This window comes from Etheostoma spectabile, unplaced genomic scaffold, assembly GCF_008692095.1.
Source record: "Etheostoma spectabile isolate EspeVRDwgs_2016 unplaced genomic scaffold, UIUC_Espe_1.0 scaffold00018831, whole genome shotgun sequence".
In the NCBI taxonomy this organism is placed as follows: Eukaryota; Metazoa; Chordata; class Actinopteri; order Perciformes; family Percidae; genus Etheostoma; species Etheostoma spectabile.
In genome coordinates, this window is record NW_022604503.1 from 18,346 (window position 1) to 45,214 (window position 26,869).

Sequence of the window (26,869 nt, forward strand, 5' to 3'; positions counted from 1 at the left end):
GAGTCTGGTGGAGATATGCTGCTCTATACATGCTAAAAGTAGTGATTATTTACATGGAGTCTGGTGGAGATATGCTGCTCTATACACGCTAAAAGTAGTGATTATTTACATGGAGTCTGGTGGAGATATGCTGCTCTATACAAGCTAAAAGTAGTGATTATTTACATGGAGTCTGGTGGAGATATGCTGCTCTATACACGCTAAAAGTAGTGATTATTTACATGGAGTCTGGTGGGTTTGGTGATGGTGATTTCTGTTTCATGTTAAACTAAAAAGATCTTACTCTTTAACTAAAGGTCTATCTCTGTAGGGATCCATCCCATAATGTTGTCAAACATGATATGATCAAATCAACAAATGATAAAACGTATAGATTTTATTAAAAGCATTTAGAAACAGACTATATGATGATTGTTTATAGAAACATTTGTTTTCCACATTTTAAATATATTACAATATTATTTAAAATTTAAAGGACATAATAGTGACCAATAACAGTTGATTATTTTTGAGATGTGACATATCCTGAAGTGTTTTAGTCAAACAGTTCAAATGTTGATAACCAGAGATGAAATCAGATGAATGTTGTTGTGTTTGAGTCTCAGATCTGCTTCACAGTGCAGAGTGTGTGTGATGGTGAACAGACTGAACTTTGATTTCAGCAGCTGGTCTTCAGTCAGTGTTTCTGTCCACAGGAGAGACTCTCAGTCCTGCAGAGGACACAGAGACACTGAGGAACTACCAGGCCCGACCCCAAAACCAGGATAGAGAGACTGAGTGAATGTGGTGTTGAAGGTGTGGAGGTGGATCAGTGAGTCAGAGGAGACTGTGTAGAAGGACAGAGAGCCAGCAGGAACGTCCACATACACTGCTACTCTGTTAGAGACAGAGCAGGAAGTAAGGACTGTTTCTCTGTTATTGTGCCAGACATAGTAACCAAGTTTATCACAGCAGTTCAGTCTCCAAGAATGATCATTACATCCAAACCAATAGTCTCTACTGTTTCCTTTCCTTCTGATTCCTCTGTAACTCACTGATATATAAACCTCTTCTCTCCTTTCGACCTCCCAGTAACCGCGACCAGTCAGACCATCTCTACACAGCAGCTGAGGCCAGTGGTCAAATCTGTCTGGATGATCAGGATATGACTGATCCTCCTCCACACGTGTCACCTTCCTGTTGTTGTCAGACAGTTTGAGTCTTCTGTGTGCTGTGTTTGTGTCCAGTTCCAGTTCACAGACATCTGATGGAGAGAACAAGACACAATACAGCTGCAGGTTATCATCTGATCATTTATTAACAACTTTACTGACAATAACTGAAAGAAAACCCTTCAAACGTTGATTTGATATTCAGCTGTGAGTGATGTTTAACAATCCAGTTCTACCAACATGAAGAGTTCCTGAACATGAGAGTCAACATGTCAACAATGTCCAGCTTCTTGTCCTCGTGTTGACCCGATGAGGACAGCTGATGATCCAAATCTAGAAACATCAACTGAATAAAGTCTCACTAATAAAACTGTCCCATCTTCTTCTACTGCAGCATAAAGCAGCTCTGAACCATCTGCTTTCTAAAACTGCTATTAGCTGATGTTCAGTTGTAGAAATACCAGTTTATGGATGAAAAATGAGGATTTATGGTAGTTGAACATAAAAGGCAGTTACATTTTAAAGTGTTAAAGTTTTCTACAAATCCTTTCTTAAACTATCTAAATAATATCTGAGAGTCTCTCGTGATGTGTTTATTGTGTCATTTAATGTTGACTTGAGGATAAAAACATATGTTGTGCAGCCTAGTGGAGGACAGTGGTAATTAACCGCTGTGTTAAAGCAGTGTTGCAGACATTACATGTTTTTCACTTTTGAAATACCGATATAGCTCATAGTGAGTTAAGTAGTTCCACAGTGGAGGCACCGCGTTATTGGTTGTTGATTATTTCTTTATAGTTACCTATGTCTATAATAACAACATTCACTGGTAAAGGGAGATTTAGCCAATTCACCATAATAAGTAACCTCTTCTCATATTATACTTCCAGCGCCAGGAAGGGGTTAAACTAGTGTAACACACAGCTGAGTTCTCTTAGAGCAAACTTAAAACACACTCACACTTCATTAGACCAGGTCTCAGTCTCTGCGGTCCACCATGGTCCACCCTGCAGGAAGACACAAAGACACAATCCACTTCATTCTCCAGGGCTGTGGATAATTGAAGGTTTAACCATCATATTGTGAAACGAGACGGAGTGAGACTATGTGGACTCTGCAGCTTGTTCAAGTCAAAGTCAGGGCAATGCTGCTAAAGCTGTCATGGTGTGGTTACACTTAAGCCGCCTACACATGATACGCAATCTGCTCTCTGCACACCGCTAGGTAGGACGCGGAGCAAAGCACAGTGCAGGTAAACGTCTTTAAGGGTGGCAAGGAAGCTATTTCCCGTTGCTAGGTAACAACATGCCATTATCTCATTGGTTGCTCATTGGTTGCGCCTACCAAAGGTCAGCGGCAACTTGGTAAAGTTGAAGTAATTTGAACTTTGGGTGCAGATCAAAGCAACACCACTGCCCCCTAGTAAATAAAGCTGCCTTGCCTAACGCCAAATGAATCTCTCCGGTGGTGAAAAGAAAATTTTGAAAACATGAATGTCATGATGTTGTGTTTTCTTATTAGGGGTCCAAGCCCGAGGATGCGTGCACCGCGGTATCGCAAGGCGATACGCGGTTCACACAGCAGGGCTGTGGAACCCTACTGTTTTCGCCAGGATTCTTCCTTCTTCTTCTTCTTTTCCATTATTATTTTTCTTCGCCGCATAAAAGTGGTGCTGCAGCCTAAACCGTACATGGTGGCGACGCGCCATTTTCAGGACTGGTCCGAAAGTCCGCAAAGACCTGACATAAAGTTGTATAAAGATTTTTTATAGGATAAAAATTGGGCGTGTTACGCGCAAACAAAGTTTTGTAGCTAGCTATGAAAACATTGCCGTTGCCATATCTCGGCCAAAATAAATGGTATCAAAGCCAAAGTTTAGAATATCTCTTGCTATGTCCCCTTGAGGCTGTGTAACAAATTTGACGAACATTGGCCACTAGGGGGCGCTACAAATAAAAAAAGTGTGTTTTTCACAAACGTAATTTGCCATATATCGGCCAAAATACGTGGTATCAACACCAAACTTGGGGGGATTGTTTGGCATGTCGCCCGGAGGCTTTATACCAAATTTGGTAACGAATGGCAAATAGGGGCGCTATAATCAACCTTTGTTGGTTTTGTCCCTGAGGATCTGTACCAAAGTTGACAAACATTGGCCACTAGGGGGTGCTACAAATGCAAAAAAAGTGTATTTCTCATGAACCGCTCATCCGAATTTTACGAAATTTAAAGGATAGCATCTAGGCCCGCTCCCCAGGCGGTCCTCGCAGCGGGGTGGTGATTGGTGCGCTCCCCGGGTCGCCGGGACGACTGGCGCGGGGAGGCTTGGACCCCGTTGAAACTGCGTGCAGTTCTAGTTTTCTGTTGTGATTTGCACTTCAGGGCCAATAAACATTCACTTAGATCCTCCATTGAACATTAACCAGAGTTTCTCAGTTAGTGACAAAAATAAATAAAATAAAGTCTTGGTCCATCCATACCTGAGAGTGTCCAGTCTGCAGTTTGGATCCTCCAGTAAAGCAGAAAGCCGCTTCACTCCTGAGTCTCCTGGATGATTGTAGCTCAGGTCCAGCTCTCTCAGATGGGAGGGGTTGGAGCTCAGAGCTGAGGCCAGAGAAGTACAGCCTTCCTCTGAGATCATACAGCCTGAGAGACTACACACACACACACACACACACCACACACACACACACACACACACACACACACACACACACACACACACACACAGTTGGTGATGACAATTTAGGGAGCAATACTTAACAATTAATTTGAGTGCTAGAAATGGTGGTATACAGTCCAGCTGTATACCACCAAAACTAATGTTGTGTAGCTACTTGAATTTCATCGTCCAGTAGAGGGAGAGAGAGAGAGAGAGAGAGAGAGAGAAATAAACATTGTTTACAATTGTTTTGCAGTTATTACATTCTAAAGCACAAATAAATTAATTGATCGCACCGTTCTGCTGTTGTTGAAGCTGCTTTTAAAAACCCAGAACAAGTTGTGAATCACTAATTTTAGGCTCAGAGCTGAATGCTAAATGTAGCCTATTTTGCATTGTGACACTATACTATTTCATATACTGTATTTTTAGTTTTATACAATAGAGTTCTTATACAAGACACTTCTAAATGTGCACTCATAACGCCTACAATTGCAGGAAAGACGAAGAAAACAGTTGAGTTGCATATGCATTAATTGCCTCACAGTGATTGCTAATATTGATAATAATGAGAAGGATAATGGCAGGCGATGCTGATAGTTTTGATAGTTTTACAAAATAACAACAGACAGCTGGCCTTTTTGTTGTGGGAGAATTAATTAATTACTTAATTAATTAATGTCTTGTGTCATTGGCTCTGTTAGCAGAGTTGTTGACCCACTAGATTTAGATAAGTAGAAATGTAATCATAACAAATGCACGTGTAGAAGTATGAATATTTATGACAGCAGTGTAGAAGTAAATTACTGTGAACCTGTCTAATTCAGAAAATCTAAAAAATATACGAATGTTACACAATGTTTCATTGTTACTCAGGTACTAACTGAACACCAACCCGAGAGTTTGCAGTCTGCAGTGTGGACTCTTCAGTCCAGGAGACATCAGCTCCACTCCTGAATCCTGCAGGTCGTTGTTACTCAGGTCCAGGTCTCTCAGACTAGAGGACTGGGAGATGAGAACTGAGGACAGAGCTCCACAGCTTCTCTCTGACAACGTACAGCCACTCAACCTAAAAGAGATTCAATAGAAAGGCCATCCAATAATTAATATGTGAAGAAAAAACAATTTAGAGGTTTATCCTTTGCAAAGAGCTCAGCACCAACCTGAGAGTTTCCAGTCTGCAGTGTGGACTCTTCAATCCAGAGGACATCAGCTCCACTCCTGAATCCTGCAGGTTGTTCTTACTCAGGTCCAGCTCTCTCAGACTAGAGGACTGGGAGCTGAGAACTGAGGACAGAGCTTCACAGCTTCTCTCTGACAATGTACAGCCACTCAGCCTAAAAGAGATTCAACAGAAAAGTCATCCAATAATTACTATATGAAGAAATTAACAACATAGAGCAGTGTTTCCCACACAGACTATTTTGTGGCGGTGAGCCACACAATTAATACTACAGCCCCACTGTAGCTTCTCTCTGTCCGCAGTGAAATGCAGTGGAACTACCCGTCAAAATCAACATACAGGTCGTGCTGGACTACGTGGAAGATCGTTCCTATCACCACTCTGTCTTTGGCTGGTCCCATCTGGATCAGCGGGGACCGGCGCAGCAGTGAGGTGTGTTCCTGCCCGGGGGAGAGACGCTGCCGCCAGAGCTCAGATTATATGAATACAATGTTGTCAGTGTGTTATTGTTGGAGTCCCAATCCGACTCCTACCAAACAAGCGATTGTACCTGCTTTAGAAAGTTAACGTGTCGCAAGTTTGCGGAAAAATGTAGTTGGGTTGTTGAGGTCAAAATACTTATTGAAAATTGTATTGAAAGGTTTCTGTGACTGAAAAGGCACGTGTTGAGGATGAGGACCAGCAAGTCTGAAACAGAGCTGAACAGTCCGACCAGTGTAATTAGTTATGTTATTAATTTGTTTACAATATTTTCAGCCTTCAACCAGTGCTGCTCAAGGAGAAAGACAGGGTCAGGGAGAGAAAGAGATAGATTCGTTTGGCATTGAAGAAAGAGTAGGAGAGGAGGACAGCATCCAACAGCGTGTCCTCCTCAATTATTGATACGTAATTGTTATAAAAATAAGTATCCCCGCCCACCCCCTCGTCAGACACCACAAGCTAATATGTGGGAAACATTGTTGAGGTTCATTTTATCATTTGAAATAGCTGAGCACCAACCTGAGAGTTTCCAGTCCACAGTGTGGACTCTTCAATCCAGAGGACAGTTGCTTCATACCTGAATCCTGAAGGCCATTGTTACTCAGGTCCAGCTCTCTCAGTCTAGAGGACTGGGAGCTGAGAACTGAGGACAGAGCTTCACAGCTTCTCTCTGACAGGTTACAGTCTTTCAGCCTGAAAAGGAATCAGCAATGCATAAGAATACAGCTTCAAGCAAACAAAAACAAATTAATTTAATCTGAATAGTTGTGTGTGCACCTACAGAGCTTTTTTGGAGGTTTTTACCACCGGCAGCAGCCTCAGAAGAGCCTCTTCTGAAGCAGAGTATTTCTTCAGGTCAAACACATCCAGATCTTCTTCTGATGACAGTAAGATGAATACCAGAGCTGACCACTGAACAGGAGACAGTTGATCTGTGGAGAGACGTCCTGAACTCAGGGACTGTTGGATCACTTTCACTAGAGAATCATCATTCAGTTCATTCAGACAGTGGAACAGATTGATGCTTCTCTCTGCAGACAGATTCTCACTGATCTTCGTCTTGATGTACTCAACGGTTTCCTTTGTGGTCTTTGAGATACTATTTGGCAGTGTCATCAGACCTTGAAGGTGTCTCTGATTGGTATGCAGTGACAGACCCAGGAGGAAGCGGAGGAACAAATCCAGGTGTCCATTTGGACTCTGTAAAGCTTTGTCCACAGCAATCTGATGGAGATGGTTTAATTTAGGTTTGACTCTGGAGACTTCAGGCAGCTGGGAGGTTGTTTGTTCTTCTGCCAGCAGGTTGACTCCAGAGTTGGTGAAGGTCAGATGGACATGAAGAGCAGCCAGGAACTCCTGAACACTCAGATGGACGAAGCAGAACACCTTGTCCTGGTACAGTCCACTCTCCTCTTTAAAGATCTGTGTGAACACCCCTGAGCACACTGATGCTGCTCTGATATCGATGCCACACTCTGTCAGGTCTGATTCATAGAAGATCAGGTTGCCTTTCTGCAGCTGCTCAAAAGCCAGTTTTCCCAGAGACTCAATCATCTTCCTGGTCTCTGGACTCCAGTGTTGATCTATCTCAGATTTCCCATGATATTTAACGTTCAGTTTGGACTGAACAACCAGGAAGTGGATGTACATCTCAGTCAGGGTCTTGGGTAGCTCTCCTCCCTCTCGGGTCTCCAACACCTTCTCCAGAACTGTAGCAGTGATCCAGCAGAAGACTGGGATGTGACACATGATGTGGAGGCTTCTTGATGTCTTGATGTGGGAGATGATTTTGCTGGCCTGCTTCTTGTCTCTGTATCTCTTACTGAAATAATCCTCCTTCTGTGGGTCAGTGAACCCTCTGACCTCTGTCACCATGTCAACACACTCAGCAGGGATCTGATTGGCTGCTGCAGGTCGTGTGGTTATCCAGAGGCGAGCAGAGGGAAGCAGATTCCCCCTGATGAGGTTTGTCAGCAGCGTACCCACTGAGGTGGACTCTGTAACATCAGTCAGGATCTCAGTGTTGAGGAAGTCCAGAGGAAGTCGACACTCATCCAGACCGTCAAAGATGAAGACCACCTGGACCTCTTCAAACCTGCTGATTCCTGCTTCTTTGGTTTCACTAAAGAAGTGATCAACAAGTTCCACCAAGCTGAACTTTCTCTCTTTCAGCACATTCAGCTCTCTGTAGGTGAATGGGAATATGAACTGGATGTCCTGGTTGGCTTTGCCTTCAGCCCAGTCCAGAGTGAACTTCTGTGTTAAGACTGTTTTCCCGATGCCAGCCACTCCCTTTGTCATCACGGTTCTGATTGGTTCATCTCTTCCAGGTGGGGCTTTAAAGATTTCTTCACATCTGATTATTGTTTCTGGTCTGTCTGGTTTCCTGGATGCTGTTTCAATCTGTCTGACCTCATGTTCTTCAATGACCCCTGCAGCCCCTCCCTCCATGAGGTAGATCTCTGTGAACATCTGATGCAGAAGGGTTGGGTTTCCTGCTTTAGCAATCCCCTCAAAGAAACACTGAAATTTCTTCTCTAGGTTGGACATGAGTCTGGGGCGGCATCCTGCAACACGGGTTTCTGAACAACCTAACAAACAAATTAAATTAACAGAATCTAAACATGTGAGGCTGCTTTTAAAACTTGATTTGATGCAATGTGTGCAGTTTTGTTACAGCACACACATTTTGCCTCCATTTAATCTTTCTGTCAAGATTAATGTGCTAACATCCTCTTACTGCTCTGCAGACGGTCAGCCAGCTCCTCCTGCTTCATTCTCCTCAGGAAGTGCAGTGTGATCTTCAGAAATGCTTCTCTGCTCCTCCTCCTCTGCTCTTTATCCTCACCCTCCAAAACCTCCTCATCCTCCCTCTTACTCTCTAAGCATTCTGGGTAATCTGGACTCAGAGACTTCTGAATCTTCTTCAGCTCGTTCTTTATAAAAGTGACGATGTTCTCCTCCAGCAGCTGGACCAGAATAATAAAGTCAACATTTAGTTTAAAGAACTCAACATGTGATTCATCTCTCAGTCTGAAGGCCTGCTGGTTTGAAAAGAGCAGCATGGAGACTATTGGGATCTGAATGGTAGTTCATCATTTAATCTGTAGATAATAATGAAAATATTCTTTTAATATGTACACACCATAAATATGGAGTCCAGGTCTGTTTGCTGCTGCAGGTCAGACTGACCACCGATGCCCTCTGAGCTCTCCTGGTGAACTCTGTAGAGAAAACATCAAGTTTAAGAACATTTAATTATCTGTGCACAGTCCTGATGATGACACAATGGCAACTGTGGCTCTTGAGGAGTGTTATGTGGTTCAGGACTAGGATTGGGTTTGGGTATCCTTATCAGCGCTATGGTCTGACAATTTAAGACTAAGTGCAAAGAGACAATACGGGGATAATGTGGACTCTAACTACCAGGGCTTCAACACTAGGAACATGTGGTCTAGACTAAGAACCATCACAGACTACAAGAGGAAACCTGCAGTGCTCAGGTAACCTGGATCTGATGGCTAAGCTCTTAAGGTGTCTGCAGATCAACTGAAAAAGTCTTCAGAGACATTTTCAACCTCTCACTGCTCCAGTCTGTAGCCCCCCCCCCAATGATTCAAGAAGCCAACCAAGGGTGGACCGGCCATCGGAGGTTCTGGAGATTTTCTGAACAGCCGGTCCATCCCAGGCCAAACCGGCGGTCATATTTCAATTTCAGGTTTGAGAAAGAATATGCATTTATTATGCTATTATGACGTCCTAAACGTCCCCAATGACGTCCTAAACTCATTACTATATGCTGATAATTCTAGGCCTTAACAACTTTACAAGTGTGACTAGTCCACACCACATTCTGGGATGAAAGAATGTGCTCTGATTTATTGCCATTTCTTTAAACCAGTCACTATTTTTTTCAATGGTGCTAAGCTGTCTGGTTGTTCTGGTCCTGGTATCACTGGGCATCAGATTAAAATCACAATTTGTCAAACCTAGACCATGAAGGTCTGAGAGAGTCAGGTAATAACAAAGTTCAGTTATAAATTATTACCTTCCATCAACAGCTTGTCCAACTTTAAAGTTATTAGGACGACCCATAGACCAGTCACTCTTCATGGACACACAGCTGGGTCCAGGTCCTAAACTTTGGAACGCTCTCCCTCTCAACGTGAGAGCAGCTTCCTCTATTCAGAGTTTCAAATTACTTGGCTTTTAACATAAACTGAACTGTGACATTTTATTTTTATTGTTTTGAGTAAAGTTTTTATCTGTTATCTGTTTTTATTTTTGGCATATTCTGTTTTAGAAGGTTTTTTTTCCGGTTATTTATTATGCTTTTATCTTATGTAATCTATATTTGTACCGCACTTTGGGGCAGTAATGACTGGTTGTAAATATGCTTTATAAATAAACTTTGACCTTTGACCTTGATATATATAGTTCTAACGGCTTGATGTGGATGCATCAGCCTAAGGACAGAAGCAAAGCAATGAACGCCCGTTCCAATGAACCAACCTGTGTCTGTGTTGTTGTGAAGAGAGCTAAAGTCATAAAATTAATTTTTAAAATCTTACCTTTCATCAACAGCTCGTCCATCTTTAAAGTCAATAAGACGACCTATAGACCGGTCACTCTTTATAGACACACAGCTGGGTCCAGGTCCAGGTTTCTGCTGCTGCATCCTGATACAAACAAAGACCGTGGATGAGTTACTATTGTGTGCTCATCTCAACTCATACTCAAAAAGTAATGTGTTTGTGGCCGGTTAACTCGGTTGGTAGAGCAGGTGCACATATGTAGAGGGTCCGGGTTAGAGTCCGACCTGTGATGGTCTTCCCCCTCTCTCTTCCCTTTTATGAGCTGTCCTTTCATCAAAGCATTGCCCATCAAAGAATCTTTAAAAAATAAAAGTAGTCTGAAAAAAGGGGGGGGGGGGGGGCTGGCGACTCTGTTGGGCCTTGTATTTTAAATATGATAAATATGTCTCTATCACATAGGTGTGTTCCAGCTGCATTTAAAAAGGCCGTTGTACAATCGCTCCGACAAAAAAGCACAATTTGGACCCCTCTGCTTTGTCCAACTACAGGCAAGTTTCTAAGCTACTTTTTTATCCAAAGTTCTAGAAAAAGTTGTATATTGTACCTTAACTCCAACATCTTTGAAAAATTCCAGTCTAGTTTTAGATCTTGTCACAGTACAGAAACCGCTCTTTTAAAAGTTTTTAATGCTCTTCTTTTAATTTCTGATTCTGGTAGCTCTGCTGTGCTAGTGCTTTTAGATTTGACTGCAGGGTTCGATTCTGTTGACCACAAGATTTTACTGTCAAGACTCGAGTCCTGTGCAGGCATTAAAGGCACAGCTCTGAAGTGGTTTCAGTCATATCTGACAGACAGGTCTTTTTCTGTAAACCTCAGGCCTTTCTACTTAAATAAAGCCCTGATTGACAGAGGGGTGCCTCAAGGGTCAATTTAAGGCCCAGTCTTGTTCTTGCTGTATATGCTGCCACTGGAATCAATCTTCCTAAAATACAACATTTCCTTTCACTGCTTCGCAGAGGTGGTCCGGGCATGTGGTGAGGATGCCTCCTGGGCGCCTCGCTAGGGAGGTGTTCCAGCTGGGAGGAGGCCCAGGACTAGGTGGAGAGATTGTATCTCCAACCTGGCCTGGGAACGCCTCGGGACCCCCCAGTCGGAGCTGGTTGATGTGGCTCGGGAAAGGGAAGTTTGGGGTCCCCTACTGGAGCTGCTGCCCCCGCGATCCGATACCGGATAAGAGGATGAAGATGGATGGATGCTTTGCAGATGACGTCCAAAATTACCTACCTTTAAATACTAAAACAAACTCAGTTGAAGCTCTGAGAAAATGCCTACATGACATAAAAGACTGGATGTCAATGAATTTTTTAAACATAAATGATAAAAAAAACTGAAGTTGTAATTTTGGAGGAGCCCAATGTCTCTGGTTTTAACAGTGCCCTTAGTCCAATATTCTCAAACTGCTGCCCATTTGTAAAAGGTCTTGGTGTTTTAATTGACAGTTCTTTTAAACTTGATAAACAGATTAGCTCAGTGGTAAAAAACAAGCTTCTTTCATCTCAGACTTCTGGGGAAGGTCGAGCCTTACCTGTCCCATTGCCACCTGGAGACAGGTGTGCATGCCCTGATCTAAAATCACCTGGACTACTGTAACTCACTGTCCTATGGCCTTGATTTGTCTTCAGTTCACCGATTACAGTTAGTCCAGAATGCGGCTGCACGCCTGCTGACAGGAAACCACATCACCCCCGTTCTGTCGTCTCTTCACTGGCTGCCTGTCGTTTTTAGAATCCATTTTAAGATCTTATTGTTTGTTTTTAAATCTCTTAATGGGCTGGCACCATCATATTTCTCTGATATGCTGATTTTGCACCCTCCAGTCAGAGCACTAAGGTCCAGGACCAGTTGCTTTTAGACTGTCCCAGATCCAGACTGAAAACAAGAGGGGACCAAGCTTTCTCAGTAGCAGGTCCTAATCTCTGGGTCTCTCTTCCTCTCAACATTAGAGCAGCTTCCTCTATTCAGAGCTTTAAATCACTTTTAAAGACTCATCTTTTTGCACTGGCTTTTAACAGAAGCTGAGCTGTGACATTTTATTGTTATTATTGTTTCGAGTAAAGTTTTTATCTGTTGTCTGTTTTTATTGTTTTTGGCATATTCTGTTTTAGAAGGTTTTTTCTGGTTATTTATTATGCTTTTATCTTATGTTATCTATAATTGTACCGCACTTTGGGGCAGTAATGACTGGTTGTAAATATGCCATATAAATAAACTTTGACCTTTGACCTTGATATATATAGTTATCACGGCTTGACGTGGAAGCATCAGCCTAAGGACAGAAGCAAAGCAATAAACGCCCGTTCCAATGAACCAACCTGTGTCTGTGTTGTTGTGAAGAGAGCTAAAGTCATGAAATTAATTTTTAAAATCTTACCTTTCATCAACAGCTCGTCCATCTTTAAAGTCAATAAGATGACCCATAGACCGGTCACTCTTCATGGACACACAGCTGGGTCCAGGTCCAGGTTTCTGCTGCTGCATCCTGATACAAACAAAGACCGTGGATGAGTTACTATTGTGTGCTCATCTCAACTCATACTAAAAAAGTAATGTGTTTGTGGCCGGTTAACTCGGTTGGTAGAGCAGGTGCACATATGTAGAGGGTCCGGGTTAGAGTCAGACCTGTGACGGTCTTCCCCCTCTCTCTCCCCTATCATGAGCTGTCCTATCATTAAAGTATTGCCCATCGAAGAATCTTTAAAAAATAAAAGTAATCTGAACAAAGTGTGCCTTCTTCAGGTAGGGAGTGAGTCCTTACCCCAAGTAAAGGAGTTTAAATCCCTTGGGTTCTTGTTCGCGAGTGAGGGGACCATGGAGCGTGAGATTGGTCTGAGAATCGGAGCAGCGGGTGGGGGGATTACATTCGGTTTATCGCACCGTTGTGATGAAAAGGAGCTGAGCCAGAAGGCAAAGCTCTGGATCTACCGGTCAGTGTTGGTTCCTACCCTCACCTATGGTCATGAAGGCTGGGTCAGGACACAAAGAACCAGATCAAGGGTACAACCCAAAATGGTTTTTTCTCAGGAGGGGGGGCTGGCGTCTCCCTTGGAGATAGGGTGAGAAGCTCAGTCCTCCGAGAGGAGCTCGGAGTAGAGCCGCTGCTCCTTTACGTCAAAAGGAGCCAGTTGAGGTGGTTCGGGGGTCTGGTGAGGATGCCTCCCGGGCGCCTCCCTAGGGAGGTGTTCCAGGCACAACCAGCTGGGAGGCGGCCTCGGGGAAGACCCAGGACTAGGTGGAGGGACGTCCAGCTGGGAGGAGGTCTCGGGGAAGACCCAGGACTAGGTTTAGAAATTATATCTCCAACCTGGCCAGAGAACGCCTCAGGATCCCCCAGTCGGAGCTGGTTGATGTGGCTCAGGAAAGGGAAGTTTGGGCTCCCTTACTGGAGCTGCTGCCCCCGATACCGGATAAGTGGATGAAGATGGATGGATGATCAAAGATGTTCTCTCATCTCAGTCGTTGGCTCTTATTTAACTAATAAAGTAAGAAGTTGTAGGCGTACACTGTGATGTCACTGCTACATGATTTACTGTTGAGTCCTACATGAGACTACAAAGATCTGGATCCAGACCTGAATCGGCTTCTCAGGAGGGTCATCAAATTAATTTTTAAATTCTTACCTCCCACCAGCAGCATCTTGTCCATCTTTAAAGTCAATAAGAAGACCCATAGACCAGTCACTCTTCATGGACACACAACTGGGTCCAGGTCCAGGTTTCTGCTGCTGCATCCTGACACAAACAAAGACCGTGGATGAGTTACTATTCACCAAAATGTAATGTGATGAAAGATGGCGTGTCATCTCAGTAGATAAGCAGTGGTTGTCTCTTTGTTGCGTATTCCAGTAAGAAGTTCTTATTAACTAGATATTGAGAGTGAATCCTGATGGAGGAGTGATGTGAGTGCTGAGCTCTAACATGGAGAAGAGTCCATCATCATCTCACCTCTGAGCTTTGGTCTGGCTGTCATGGTCCCCCCACAGAGTGGGTTTAGAGGGAGGGGGTCCCTCCTCTCTGTCCTTACACTGACTCATAGCAGAGTCCACACCTGCTGGGAGACATCACCTCTGTTACTATGACAACCTTTTCATCCCAGGACACATTAGTCCCTCATTCCTCTCCAACATGTCCCAGATGCTGTAGAAAACAGTGAGTCAGCTGATCTTTCCTTCAGACACACACAAACCAAGTCGTTCTCAGTAGTTGGAAGATGGCTGTGGTTTAAATATAATGCATCATGGATCTAAGTTATTTGACAAGTTCTGACACATCCTTCATTTTTCACTGATGATTTAACATTCCTGTAGAAAACTCCCTGCTGGACTGACGAGCTGACGTCACGCCTTGGAATCACGTATTTGCGCGCATGCGCAGTTTCATTGTTCTTTTCATAGTTTGCTGCGGACACGAGCAAAATCATATGTAAATCATATGTTGTGTTGCCGTGTGCGTTAGTGAGAACGTAAGTGCACAATATTACGCTCATGTTAGTTACATGTATGTTTAGTTTGTGTCAGTCAACATGATAGTAAAGTTCTTATCATCGTTCATGATAGCATGCTAATGTCGACCGTAATGCTAAGATGATGTTGCCGACTGTACCGTTCAGAAACAGTAGTTTATATATCGATAGATGTCTGTTACTACTGTGTTCTATATGTTTCATTATAATCCTGTTGAGGATTTAATACAGCTGCTACATTAGCGATAGTGTCGCTAGTTTGTTTGTAGAAATGTACTTCAGCGTGTCATCCACATGTCGCTGTTATATTCATTAATGGTCTTAGAGCACCACCTAGCGACCAATGGTTGTACCTACATGTAGCCTGCATGTTCATAATGCTGAATTGTGTTAATTTCCGTTACTATCCGGTATTGCCTGATTGTTTGTATAGTAACTGTTTGTTACCTAGTAATGATACATACTGAAGAGTAAGTTGCTTATCTTTATTTGTATATGTGCATTCATTATGTACATTTGGTATTCACTGTATACATTCTGTGTTCCCTATGTTACAGGAAACCACACACACACACACACACACACACACACACACACACACACACACACATACACACACCTTACACAACCGTGTAATGCCAACAACAAGACTGGATCTGGATATTAATAAACCTGTTGAACTGAAAACTGAAGTTGCAGCGATTCTCTTACCGGAATACATAACCAGTTTGGGGTAGCACCAGAAATAACGCACACAGACTTCACACCTCCTGTCGTCAAATTTGACCCATTTTCAAAAAACATTTATATCAGAAATAAGGTTTTCTTTCCAGAAATGAACATGATGTTTCCATGTAACCCTCTTCTCTAGTAAATGAAGGATCTGTACGCTACTTTCATTGGACTTTGGGTGTTTTATTCAATGGTAAAGCATATTTCTGCTTTTTAAACTCAAAAATTAGGTTTATTGACGGTGAATTCCAACAATAAGTGTAAAACTTGTATCAGTTGGTAGTAGTGTGAAAAAAGCGTGAAAATATTTTAAAAAATTAACTTAAAAAAAATTAAATAAAACCTAAGCAAAAAGTGCTGGAAGCCAATGGGGAAAACACGTTGAAAAAAGTGTCAGTTTCCTTATCTGGGAGGACAACACAGGGTTAAGGTCCCCCATCAGGTGATGGAGTTCCACTATCTGTCCACTAGATGGAGCTAACTGACCATCTAATGAGCTAAAGATCAGCAACATCAACTCTGCTGCTCACTCGCCAAATGGCGTCCTGGTGATGTTTCCTGTTACCAGAGACTGTAAAACAAGAAGCTGTTACATAATGTCTAGAGCTCAGAGGAAATGGAAGAAGAACTAATGACTGTATCTGATACGGCCTGGCAAGGGTCCTAAGGCCGGTCAAAAATCTCACTCGACAATTCATTAATAATTCCCGCGTTTTCTTTTATCGGATGTATGGAACACATGGTTTCAGCATTTAAGTTACATAACACAAACAATCGTGGGTACACCGTCCAACATGTGTACCCCAACTGAACATTTCCCTGATGTTTCATCCTCTCTAGCTTGAAGGATCTCCTCCTCTCCCTCCTCTCTCCCGGGAGATGTTCCTCCAGCACACACACATGCCTTCATGCTGCATAGTGGAACCTTCCTGGACTAACATGGTGATCATGCTTTCTGTGTGTCTTGGACTATGGCGTACACACACACACACACACACACACAATATTATAATGAGAGTAAAGCTGACACAAAACACATTCCTTTATATGGAACTCCCAGTTTGAACTAACTAACTAAATGTCGGCCTATACGTTGACGGAGAAAAGGAATGTGCCCTCCATTTCTCATGACTACATAGACTTTAATACTAAGATTCACACATCTAGACTTTCTACAGCTTTTACTTTGATACACTAAATACATTTAGCTCCTAATACTTGTGTACTTTTAACTCAATAGACCTTTAACTTGTACTGTTCTGACACACAGCTGTTAGGATTAATCCCTGTTCCAGTTAACCCTAACCAAGCTCAACTCTTCTCCAACAAAACACATTTTACAGTTTAATGAAAGATCAAAAATCAGCTGAAAAGTGGAACTTACCAGATGTTTAACGTAGGGGAAAGATCTGCGTCACAACAAGACAAAGTGAAGGTAAAAAACTGCTGCCTAACAAAGAGCCGGGCGTTCACCAGGGAGAGAGAGAGAAAGTGAGGGGGAGGGAGAGAATCTGGATTCAGTTCCACAGTCTTCCACATAGTTTAACTTAGTATCAGATATCATTTAGAAGCCTACATCATAAAACAGCAACACAGAATATCAATATATGCTATAATACAGTAGTACAGACCACATTCAGTCCTGTCCCCCTTTGTCAGCAGAGCTACATTTGACTTCTTAACCCTTGTTTTGTCCTTCGGGTCACAGGGACTAGTTTAGTTCATTTAACAGGTTTGAGTGGAGGACGGGTCTCTGGGACCCTGGAGGACAACATAAGGGTTAAATATGGATTTAGGATTCCCTCCATCATGGTCAGCTCCTGTTGTTAAAGCAGATGGTGATTCTGTTTGTGAACGCTAACCCTAACCCCCTAGCACCCCTTACACCCCTAACCCTAACCCCCCTAACCCTAACGCTGTCTGAAACGGGTTGTCAAGTTCTTTCAAAAATAGACATATGATACTTATCAATAAACAAAATACAAAGTGAGTGAAGAAAATTCAACTCAAATCAATATTTGGTGGGACCACCCTTGCCTTCATCAGTTAGCACAAAGGATTTTGAAAGCATATTGTCCGGTGTATGATTAAACAATTACTGCTCTGATCATAAATTTAGCCCACTGTTACTATTACAAGGAACATTAAGGAACAATATGGTCCCAAAATAGCAAAAATAATGTTTTGATGCAAGCAAAGAACAACAATTAGTCCCAAGTGATCATCAGTCTGACTCTTTGACCCCGATCAGTGGGAAGCCATCGGTCTCTACGTTGCACAATAAAGAGTTTCATTTAGTACTTCTAAATGGCATTCTTTGTTGTTTATAGCACAACTGCAGATTACTACAGTTATGTAAATGTGCTGTATTTATATAGCGCTTTTCCAGTCTTAACAACTGCTCAAAGCGCTTTTACATCTACAGGAAACATTCACCATTCACACACATTCATACACTGTGGCCGGGGCTGCCGTACAAGGTGCCACCTGCTCATCAGATAAACACTCACACACATTCACACTCCGATGCACAGCACCGGGGCAATTCAGGGTTCAATGTCTTGCCCAAGGACACTTTGACAATGACTGCAGGGGCAGGGATCAAACCACCAACCTTCCGAATGGCAGGCAACCGCTCTACCACTGAGCCACAGCCGCTATGTTGTGTTTTGTGTAAATGAAGTGTTTAAGCGAGCGCAGGTTCAAACGTGCTGTATGTTCATCTTCTGGCTGAGATCATTTTGAGTTGCCATGATGTGCAAAACTCGCACATTTCTTCTTGGGAAAATATAATGAGCCAAACTGGGGGTGACATTAAAAAACTATTAAATAAAAACTGTTTTGGCTTAAAATTATCATTTCATTCAACTACTCCTAACCCTAACCCATCAGCACAGGGGGAATTCATCCCATCTCTTCACTAGGCTGCAGAAGCAGGACCTAGGAAAACCTACTTTAATCAGGCTTTATCTTCTTAGTGACAGCTCAAATTCAATATTTTGGATTTACCTGATGTAGTAGTTTGAGATCCTGAGGTCGTGTGATGAGTGAGTTTAAGCATAAATTAAAGTTGGAGTTTTCCCATTAACGAGGCCTTTTGAACACAACACGTTGGGTTTGAACGCAGCCGTTATTGCGAGAAAAAGGCGCCAAAGATCGTGGTCAGAGATCGGGGAGAAACGGTCGGTGCAAAAAGTTACGGTGAGTTATGAATGTAATGTTTCTGCTGACAATTGATATATTCAGCTATTCTGGTTATTCCAACTTTGCGTGATATTGGCTAATGGCAAGTCAGCAAACTGTCAAGGCCAATGTTTAGAAATCAAATTAAATAAATTGAAGCTTTGTCTTCGCAGTGTAAGAACAAGAATTAATGCTTAAGTGAAACGTGAGTTAGTTAATGTTAGCTAGCTAATTGTTATAACTTAACTTAATGTTAGCTAACGTTTCCAGAACATTAACCATTCATGCACCAACATAAAATGCAAATTCAATGCATTAACATTAACATTTAAAGATAGTTATACTGTCCGCAGGACGTGCAGGAAAGAAATTTGCTAATGCTAAAGGCATTGAACACACTTTTAAAAATACAGCGATTATATCATTATAACTGTAAGGTTACATTTTCATACATCCCTGTGTTAACGTCATAAGTTCAGGCATGAGGCCGTACAGGCACGTTAACGTTATTTCACGTCAACCATTTCTGTGTTTTTTTCCCCCGGGCAACATTGCCATGATTAGCTGTTAGATACAGAGCAGCACTCCTTGTCTTGATGAGTAGCTAGCGTTAGCTAGACCTTAAGAGATGAGCTGCTTTCATGGGATGGACCGTGGGATAACGACGTTTCTGGCAACTGCAAAGGCATTCGTGATGTAACTTAACCTCGGGATAAATATTTCACAAGAAGAAGAAAATGCTGGATCTTAATTTACAGCGTACTGTAGATGTGTCTAGAAAGACAGCATCAATTTTCCAGAGTTGACAACATAAACCTTATGTTCTTTACATTTTATATATGATACTCTAACATCCCAGTCCCGTGAATGCACATGCAGCTAGTATCGAAACTGAAAATCCGGCAGGCAGCCGTCTCTTCACGGTGTAACGTTAAGATGGCACTTTTCAAAATGTTGCACGCACGCATGACTGTTCTGTAAGTAAGGTTCAACTCATCTCGCTGTTATGTAGACTGACTGTAAAAAATAAGACACTTAACATTATGAACAGTCAACGTTAGGTCCGTTATTTGCCCTTCTACAATAATGAACACATACCGTGCTTCACCTGTCAATTCAAAGATTTTATGAGATGATCAGTAAAACATTCTCCTTCACCAAAACTCTGTTCCGGGGGGGTGGCAGTAGCTCAGTCCATAGGGAGTTGGGTTGGGAACCGGACGGTCACTGGTTCAAATCCCCGTATGGACCCAAAAAGTTGGGAGCGTGGATTGGTGGCTGGAGAGATGCTAATTCACCTCCTGGGCACTGCCAGGTGCCCTTGAGCAAGGCACCGTACCCCCCCCGACCGCTCAGGGCGCTGGTTCAGCTGGCAGCTGCTATTTGAAACATGTATCAATGTTAAATGTTCTTCTTTGCATAGCTGTTGACAAGCTACAGGTTAGCCTACAGGTTGGCTAATTATCAAAGAGAACTTGGTGTGATTGCTTTGTCATGGAGAGAGAAAAGTGGAATATTGCTCGCAGCAACTTGAGGAAAAGGGCTGTTAAAAGAGTAAACCAGTTGTTAGAATCTTTCAATGACCAGGATAATAGTGTTGAGGAAAGTTATGAAGAGAACTATAGAGGAGCAGTCGCTTTAAGCTCTGATTTGCCCCCAAACTGTGGATCAGAGAGCAGCGGAGAAAGTGAATTAAGTAGTGACGAAGATATCCATGTTGATGGAAGGGGGGGGGTTCCTAAAGATGATTCAGCAGGTTCTTTGAGAGACTGGGCAACACATTTAGACATTGATTGCTTAATCTGCCCTTTTGTCCATACTGAAAGTCCATCAGCCCTCTTTGCCAAAAGATGCTAGAACTTTCCTCAAAACACAGACTTTGCTTCCTTGGCAGGTGGATCATTCCATTATTTTGGTACACAGAACATGTTCAGCCGAACATCTCAGAAGCTTACATCATTTATCCAGAGTCATCACAATTTCAAATTACAATTAAACATTGATGGTCTTCCAGTTTTTAAAAGTTCAGCTGTACAGTTCTGGCTCCAAGGGTCTAGTAGAAAACCGGTGCTGATTGTTATTTCTGTGGAAAGTCAAAGCCTCAGTCATTGTCAGAATATTTGGAGGATCTGATCTGCGAGTTGAAATCCATGAGCAGTGGATTTATTATTAATGGTGAGACATTCTTGACTGTGTGCTCAGTGATCTGTGATTACTAACTAACTAACTATTGTTAATATTTTACTTTCAACTGAAGTTGTATGTTGGGCAGCAGTGATGCTGGTCTCTCACTACTGTCCTAAATACCAGCTTATTGAAAAGTAAAATCATGTACATTTGTTATAATTGTGTTACATTGACTATTGTTGATATATGGCATGTATTTAAATACATTTTTCAGATTACTGCACTGAGTGTCATTGGAGGAACTGATGTTAAGGACAGTGTTTGGTGAGTTATTAGATTAGATTCAACTTTATTGTCATTACACAGGTACAGGTACAAGGCAACAAAATGCAGTTTGGGTCTAACCAGAATTGCAATAGCAGTAAGTATGAAGCATTGCTTTCTTTTTTTCTTACAAACTTTAACCGAAACTTAACTCTTCAACCCGTTTTACAGTTTGATGGGGGGGCGTGCTCTACCAACTGACCAAACCGGGCGACTGATGAAGTCATTGGTTACCAGGACAACAACCAGCAGGTCGGTCATTCAGCCGACCGGTAACATCTTTACAGTAGAACTGTTAGGGTTTCACTCAGACCCGAACACAGAACAACACAGGACAACAGGAAAAGGTAACAAAAAGGTTTAATCCACAAAACACACACAAAAACCAAGGGACGGGAGATGGTGAAGGTGTAAGTGGTAATCCAGTCCGGGAAAGCTGCACAGAGTGGTGATGGAACACAGAATCTGTGACGGAACGAAAAAACAAAGTTAGTCAAATAGTAAGCTTAGTAGAGCAACGAACACTAAGTGACTGGCCTAGTTACCACTTGGGAGTATGTAACGAACTGGCGCTGAAGAGGTGGTCAGCCCGGGTATAAATACTGCAGTGGTGGTGATGGTGATGAGACGCAGCTGTGCTGGTAGACAGATGATGGTGATGTGGTGCAGCTGAGCTGGTAGACCGTGTACCTCTAGGACGCCCTCAAGTGGTGGACAGACAACACAGACACACTGGGGAAAGGAGGGGGAATGGAACAGGAAAGGCAGCAGACCCACAACAGAGCCCCCCCCTCAAGGGACGCCACCTGGCGGCCCAGGCTTATCCGGATGGGACCGGTGAAAATCGGCCACCAATTGAGGGTCCAGGATGAACCGCCGTGGGATCCACGACCGTTCCTCGGGCCCGTAGCCCTCCCAGTCGACCAGGTACTGGAACCCTCTGCCACGCCGCCGAACGTCCAGGAGCTGACGGACTGTGTAAGCCGGATGGTCGTCTATAAGCCTGACAGGCGGAGGCGGGTCAGCAGGAGGACAAAGCGGACTGGAAGACACCGGCTTCAACTGGGACACGTGGAAGGTAGGGTGGATCCTCATGGCAGCGGGCAGCTTCAGCCGGACGGCCGAGGGGTTGATGATGGCCTCGACCACGAACGGGCCCAAGTACCGCGGGGAGAGTTTCCGCGACTCGGTGCGCAGCGGCACGTTCCGGGATGACAGCCACACCTCCTGGCCTGGCTGGAACTGGGGTGCCGGGATCCTGTGTCTGTCCGCCACCGCCTTGGACCGCTCCGTGGTCTGGAGCAAGGCCTCTCGAGCCGTGACCCAAACCTGACGACAGCGACGCAGGTGGTCCTGCACTGACGGCACAGCCAGTTCCCTCTCCTGGGCAGGAAATAACCGAGGTTGGTACCCCAAAGCCACCTCAAAGGGGGAGAGACCGGTGGCCGAGGAGGTCAGTGAATTATGCGCGTACTCCACCCACGGCAGGAGAGACGCCCAGGCGGTGGGCTCCTGGGCGGCTACGCAGCGGAGAGCGGTTTCCAGGTCTTGGTTGGCCCTTTCGGTTTGACCGTTTGATTGAGGATGGAATCCAGAAGAGAGGCTGACGGTCGCACCTAGGGCAGAACAAAACTCCTTCCACACTCTGGAAATGAATTGTGGGCCTCGATCAGACACAATGTCCACAGGAATTCCATGGAGACGGAAAACATGTTGGACAACGAGGTCAGCCGTTTCACTGGCTGTAGGTAATTTAGGTAATGCAATATAATGGACAGATTTAGAGAACCTGTCCACAACAGTGAGAATAGTGTCATTACCTCCAGAAACGGGCAAGCCTGTGACAAAATCCAGGGCCACATGCGACCAGGGACGGCTGGGGACCGGGAGTGGCTGCAGCAGACCAGCAGGCTGTTGGTGGGAGGCCTTTCCCCGAACGCAGACAGTGCAGGCCGCCACGTAAGCCCGGACATCGGCTTCAGCCGACGGCCACCAGAAGTGTCACCTCAGCAGAGTCAGAGTTCGATGTACGCCAGGGTGGCAGGCAAAACGTGCAGTGTGTGTCCAATGCAATACCTGAGACCGTACGGGCTGCGGAACGAAGAGTCGATCGGGGGGGCCGTCTCCGGGACCAGGATCCGTAGCTTGAGCGGCTTTCACCAGAGATTCGATCTCCCAGCGTACGGCGGCAACAACCCGAGAGGGTGACAGCACCGATTCCGGCTCGGAAGAGTCCTCGGTGCGGTCAAACAGACGTGACAGAGCGTCGGGTTTAACATTGCGTGTACCTGGCCGGTAGGTAAGGGTAAAATTGAAACGACCAAAAAACAAGGCCCACCTGGCTTGACGTGAGTTCAGTCTCTTAGTGGATTGGATGTAGGCAAGGTTTTTGTGGTCCGTCCACACTACGAACGGCAGCTCCGCACCCTCGAGCCAGTGACGCCACTCCTCCAGTGCCAGCTTAACCGCCAGGAGCTCCCGGTTCCCCACGTCGTAATTCTGCTCGGCAACGGACAGTTTCTTAGACATGAAGGCACAAGGGTGGAGCTTCTGGTCTGAAGTGGAGCGTTGAGACAGTATAGCCCCCACTCCAGACGCAGAAGCGTCAACCTCCACCACAAACTGGAGTGAGCAGTCGGGGTGTTTGAGTACAGGAGGCGAAGTAAACAGCCGTTTCAACGTTGACATAGCATGCTCAGCAGCAGGAGACCAGTGGAAAGGGATCTTGGGGGACGTGAGCTTAGTCAGAGGGACCGCCACCCGGCTGAAGTCACGTATGAACCTGCGGTAGAAATTAGCAAAACCCAGAAAGCGCTGGAGTTGCTTACGTGTCGTAAGATGGGCCAGTGGGCGACAGCTTTGGTCTTCTCTGGGTCAGCCGAAACCTGTCCAGTCTCGATCACGAACCCCAAGAACGGGACCGAGTGCTGGTGGAAGGAGCATTTCTCGGCCTTTACGTACAGCTTGTTTTCTAGAAGGCGTTGTAGAACCTGCTGGACATGACACACATGCTCGGAGAGAGAGGAGGAGAAAACAAGAATGTCATCCAGGTAAACCACCACAAAACGGTTCAGAAAGTCCCTCAACACATCATTGACCAGTGCCTGGAAGACAGCTGGAGCATTAGTTAGTCCGAATGGCATGACCAGGTACTCAAAGTGCCCCAGAGGAGTGTTGAAGGCGGTCTTCCACTCGTCACCTTCCCTGACACGAACGAGGTGGTAAGCGTTCCTTAAATCCAGTTTGGTGAATACAGCGGCGCCCTGCAGAGGCTCAAAGGTGGAATTAATCAATGGCAGGGGATATTTATTCTTAATGGTAATGTTGTTGAGCCCCCGATAGTCTATACAGGGGCACAGTGACTTGTCTTTCTTCTCCACAAAGAAGAACCCCGCCCCCACCGGGGATGAAGAAGGACGGATGATGCCGGACGACAGGGATTCCCTTATATACCTCTCCATAGCCTCCCGCTCAGGACGAGACACACTAAACAAGCGGCTAGCGGGATAAGGGGCGTCGGGGAGCAGTTCAATGGCACAATCATAAGGTCTATGGGGAGGAAGTGATAGGGCTTTGGCCTTGCTGAAAACCTCCGCAAGACCCATGTAGTCGGGAGGGACCGAAGACAGGTCCGGAGGTGTCTCCGCCGTGGCAGGGTCACGTTCGGCAGGTGGGACAGCAGAGCCTAGGCAGACGGAATGACAGCGGTCACTCCAACTAAGGATCGAGAGACGCTGCCAATCAATGACGGGGTTGTGTACCTTAAGCCACGGGAATCCGAGAATGAGCGGGGAGGCAGCGGCGGACATAATTCTGAAACACATAGTCTCACGGTGGTTCCCGGACAGGACCACCGTGACGGGCACAGTCTGGTGTGTTATACGGGCCAATGTGTGGCCATCAACGGCGGTGACCCGGAACGGGGTCTCCATGGGCACAGTAGGCAAACCGGCTTGCTTGGCTAGGCTAACGTCCATAAAATTGTCCCCGGCACCCGAATCAATAAGAGCCGCGACGGGCAGTGAAAGGTCCTCATATTGAAGGGTGGGAGGGATCTGGAGACGGAGTTTAGTGGGTGCAGGAGTAGGGATAGGGCTCGTCAGTACCCCCACATTCACTGACGAGCCTTGTCTTTTGGTCGGACAGAACATGTTGCCACACGGTGAGTGGGATCACCACAATACAGGCACTCACCTGCCTGTATGCGACGGCGTCTCTCAGCAGGAGTGAGACGGGTGTGACCCAGCTGCATGGCCTCCACAGCGGAGTCTCCGGATGCGTTGACTGGCGAGGTGGCTGGAAACGTAGGGAAGGTCGGTCTGCGACGCCGGGTTGGAGCAGAAGTCTGTTTGACGGGATCCGGCCGGCCGCCTCTCTCGCGTCTCCTCTCTCGCCACCTGTTGTCGAGCGTAATGGCTAGGGAAACAAGGTTGTTAAGGGAGTCGGGCTCATCCCGGAGTGCAAGTTCATCCTTAACCGTTTCACATAATCCATTAACAAACACCCCACGTAGTGCCTCCTCGTTCCAGCCGGAATCAGTAGCCAGTGTCCGGAAACCCACCGAATAGTCAGCCACAGTGTCAGCTCCTTGACGGAGGCTAAGCAAACGCTTAGCTGCACACCCACTATAAAAAAACAGCAGTTAAATCCGCAGAAAAATCATCAAAAGAGATCTCAGTAGTGAGACGGCTAGTACACACTGCTTCTGCCCAAGCTAGTGCTCTGCCTCTGAGTAAGCCTATCACGTAATGTACCTTGGAAGCGTCCGAAGAGAAGGACAGCGGGCGTTGGCGGAAGATGAGTCCACACTGCAGAAGGAAACCCCGGCATTTGTCCAATTCACCTGAAAACGGTTCAGGCGAGCAGATGGGAGGGTCGCGGTGAAGTTGAGCAGCAGCCATGACAGGGGGGGCAGGTGGAGAGACAGGCTGAGAGGGAGAGGTAGTGACAGACAGTTTATCTACCTGCTCAGTTAGCTTGGTGACTTGGGCGATAAGCAGCTGGTTGTTTTCCAACAACGTGCGGGTAAGCTGGTCATGTTGTCCGAGTAGGATTCCCTGGGAGTGAAGAGCCCGCTGGGCACCCTCACTGCTGGTATCCTGTGGTGTTTCCGCGGGGTCCATTTTTGGCCAGTTCGTTCTGTTAGGGTTTCATTCAAACCCGAACACAGAACAACACAGGACAACAGGAAAAGGTAACAAAAAGGTTTAATCCACAAAACACACAAAAACCAAGGGACGGGAGATGGTGAAGGTGTAAGTGGTAATCCAGTCCGGGAAAGCTGCACAGAGTGGTGATGGAACACAGAATCTGTGACGGAACGAAAAAACAAAGTTAGTCAAATAGTAAGCTTAGTAGAGCAACGAACACTAAGTGACTGGCCTAGTTACCACTTGGGAGTATGTAACGAACTGGCGCTGAAGAGGTGGTCAGCCCGGGTATAAATACTGCAGTGGTGGTGATGGTGATGAGACGCAGCTGTGCTGGTAGACAGATGATGGTGATGTGGTGCAGCTGAGCTGGTAGACCGTGTACCTCTAGGACGCCCTCAAGTGGTGGACAGACAACACAGACACACTGGGGAAAGGAGGGGGAATGGAACAGGAAAGGCAGCAGACCCACAACAAGAACGTATACTAACGCAGCGTGTATTGGTACTTTTACTGAAGTACAGACTAAACATCAGAGACTAACCCTAACCCCCCCTAACCCTAACTATGTCCAAACTTAACTCTCCAACCCATTTTCCAGTTTGATGAAACTAACAGATAAGAAATCAGCTGAAAAGTTTTACTCACCAACAGTTTAACCTGGAGGAAACATCTGGGTCACAACACAGGACGGAGTGGAGGACCAGAGGAAGACTTAGACCTTTAATGTCCCTTATCAAGACACCTGATCACCAGCTACAGGACACACCTACACCTACACCCACACACACACACACACACACACACACACACACACACCACAC

The 26,869-nt window shown here is 45.1% G+C and overlaps 1 protein-coding gene across 9 annotated transcripts; it reads right to left on the bottom strand.

Moving 5' to 3' along the window:
* Nucleotides 1-551: 551 nt before the first annotated feature.
* On the bottom strand, nucleotides 552-26,869 carry LOC116682688 (NLR family CARD domain-containing protein 3-like). Of its 9 annotated transcripts, none has more exons than XM_032509761.1 (13): nucleotides 26,694-26,869; nucleotides 14,013-14,115; nucleotides 13,689-13,799; nucleotides 12,443-12,550; nucleotides 10,048-10,155; nucleotides 8,622-8,700; nucleotides 8,217-8,445; nucleotides 6,258-8,067; nucleotides 4,977-5,150; nucleotides 4,709-4,882; nucleotides 3,632-3,805; nucleotides 2,112-2,158; nucleotides 552-1,243 (listed from the first exon to the last, which is right to left on the bottom strand). In XM_032509761.1, exons 2-13 carry the CDS (start codon nucleotides 14,099-14,101, stop codon nucleotides 705-707), a joined length of 3,642 nt encoding a protein of 1,213 aa, XP_032365652.1. In that variant the 5' UTR covers nucleotides 14,102-14,115; nucleotides 26,694-26,869; the 3' UTR covers nucleotides 552-704. The 9 variants fall into 9 exon arrangements, with proteins under 9 accessions (XP_032365652.1, XP_032365650.1, XP_032365651.1 ...); XM_032509759.1 differs by lacking the exon at nucleotides 26,694-26,869 and adding an exon at nucleotides 16,646-16,756; XM_032509760.1 differs by lacking the exon at nucleotides 26,694-26,869 and adding an exon at nucleotides 16,646-16,756 and having other exon boundaries at nucleotides 14,013-14,118.

Excerpts from the sequence above, each read along its gene's own strand:
- LOC116682688 (XM_032509761.1), bottom strand. The coding sequence starts at position 14,101 with ATGAGTCAGTGTAAGGACAGAGAGGAGGGACCCCCTCCCTCTAAACCC. Across the intron at positions 13,800-14,012 it reads AGCCAGACCAAAGCTCAGAG|GATGCAGCAGCAGAAACCTG; the intron begins GTGAGATGATGA and ends TGTTTGTGTCAG. Across the intron at positions 8,701-10,047 it reads GGACGAGCTGTTGATGAAAG|AGTTCACCAGGAGAGCTCAG; the intron begins GTAAGATTTTAA and ends TTTTCTCTACAG.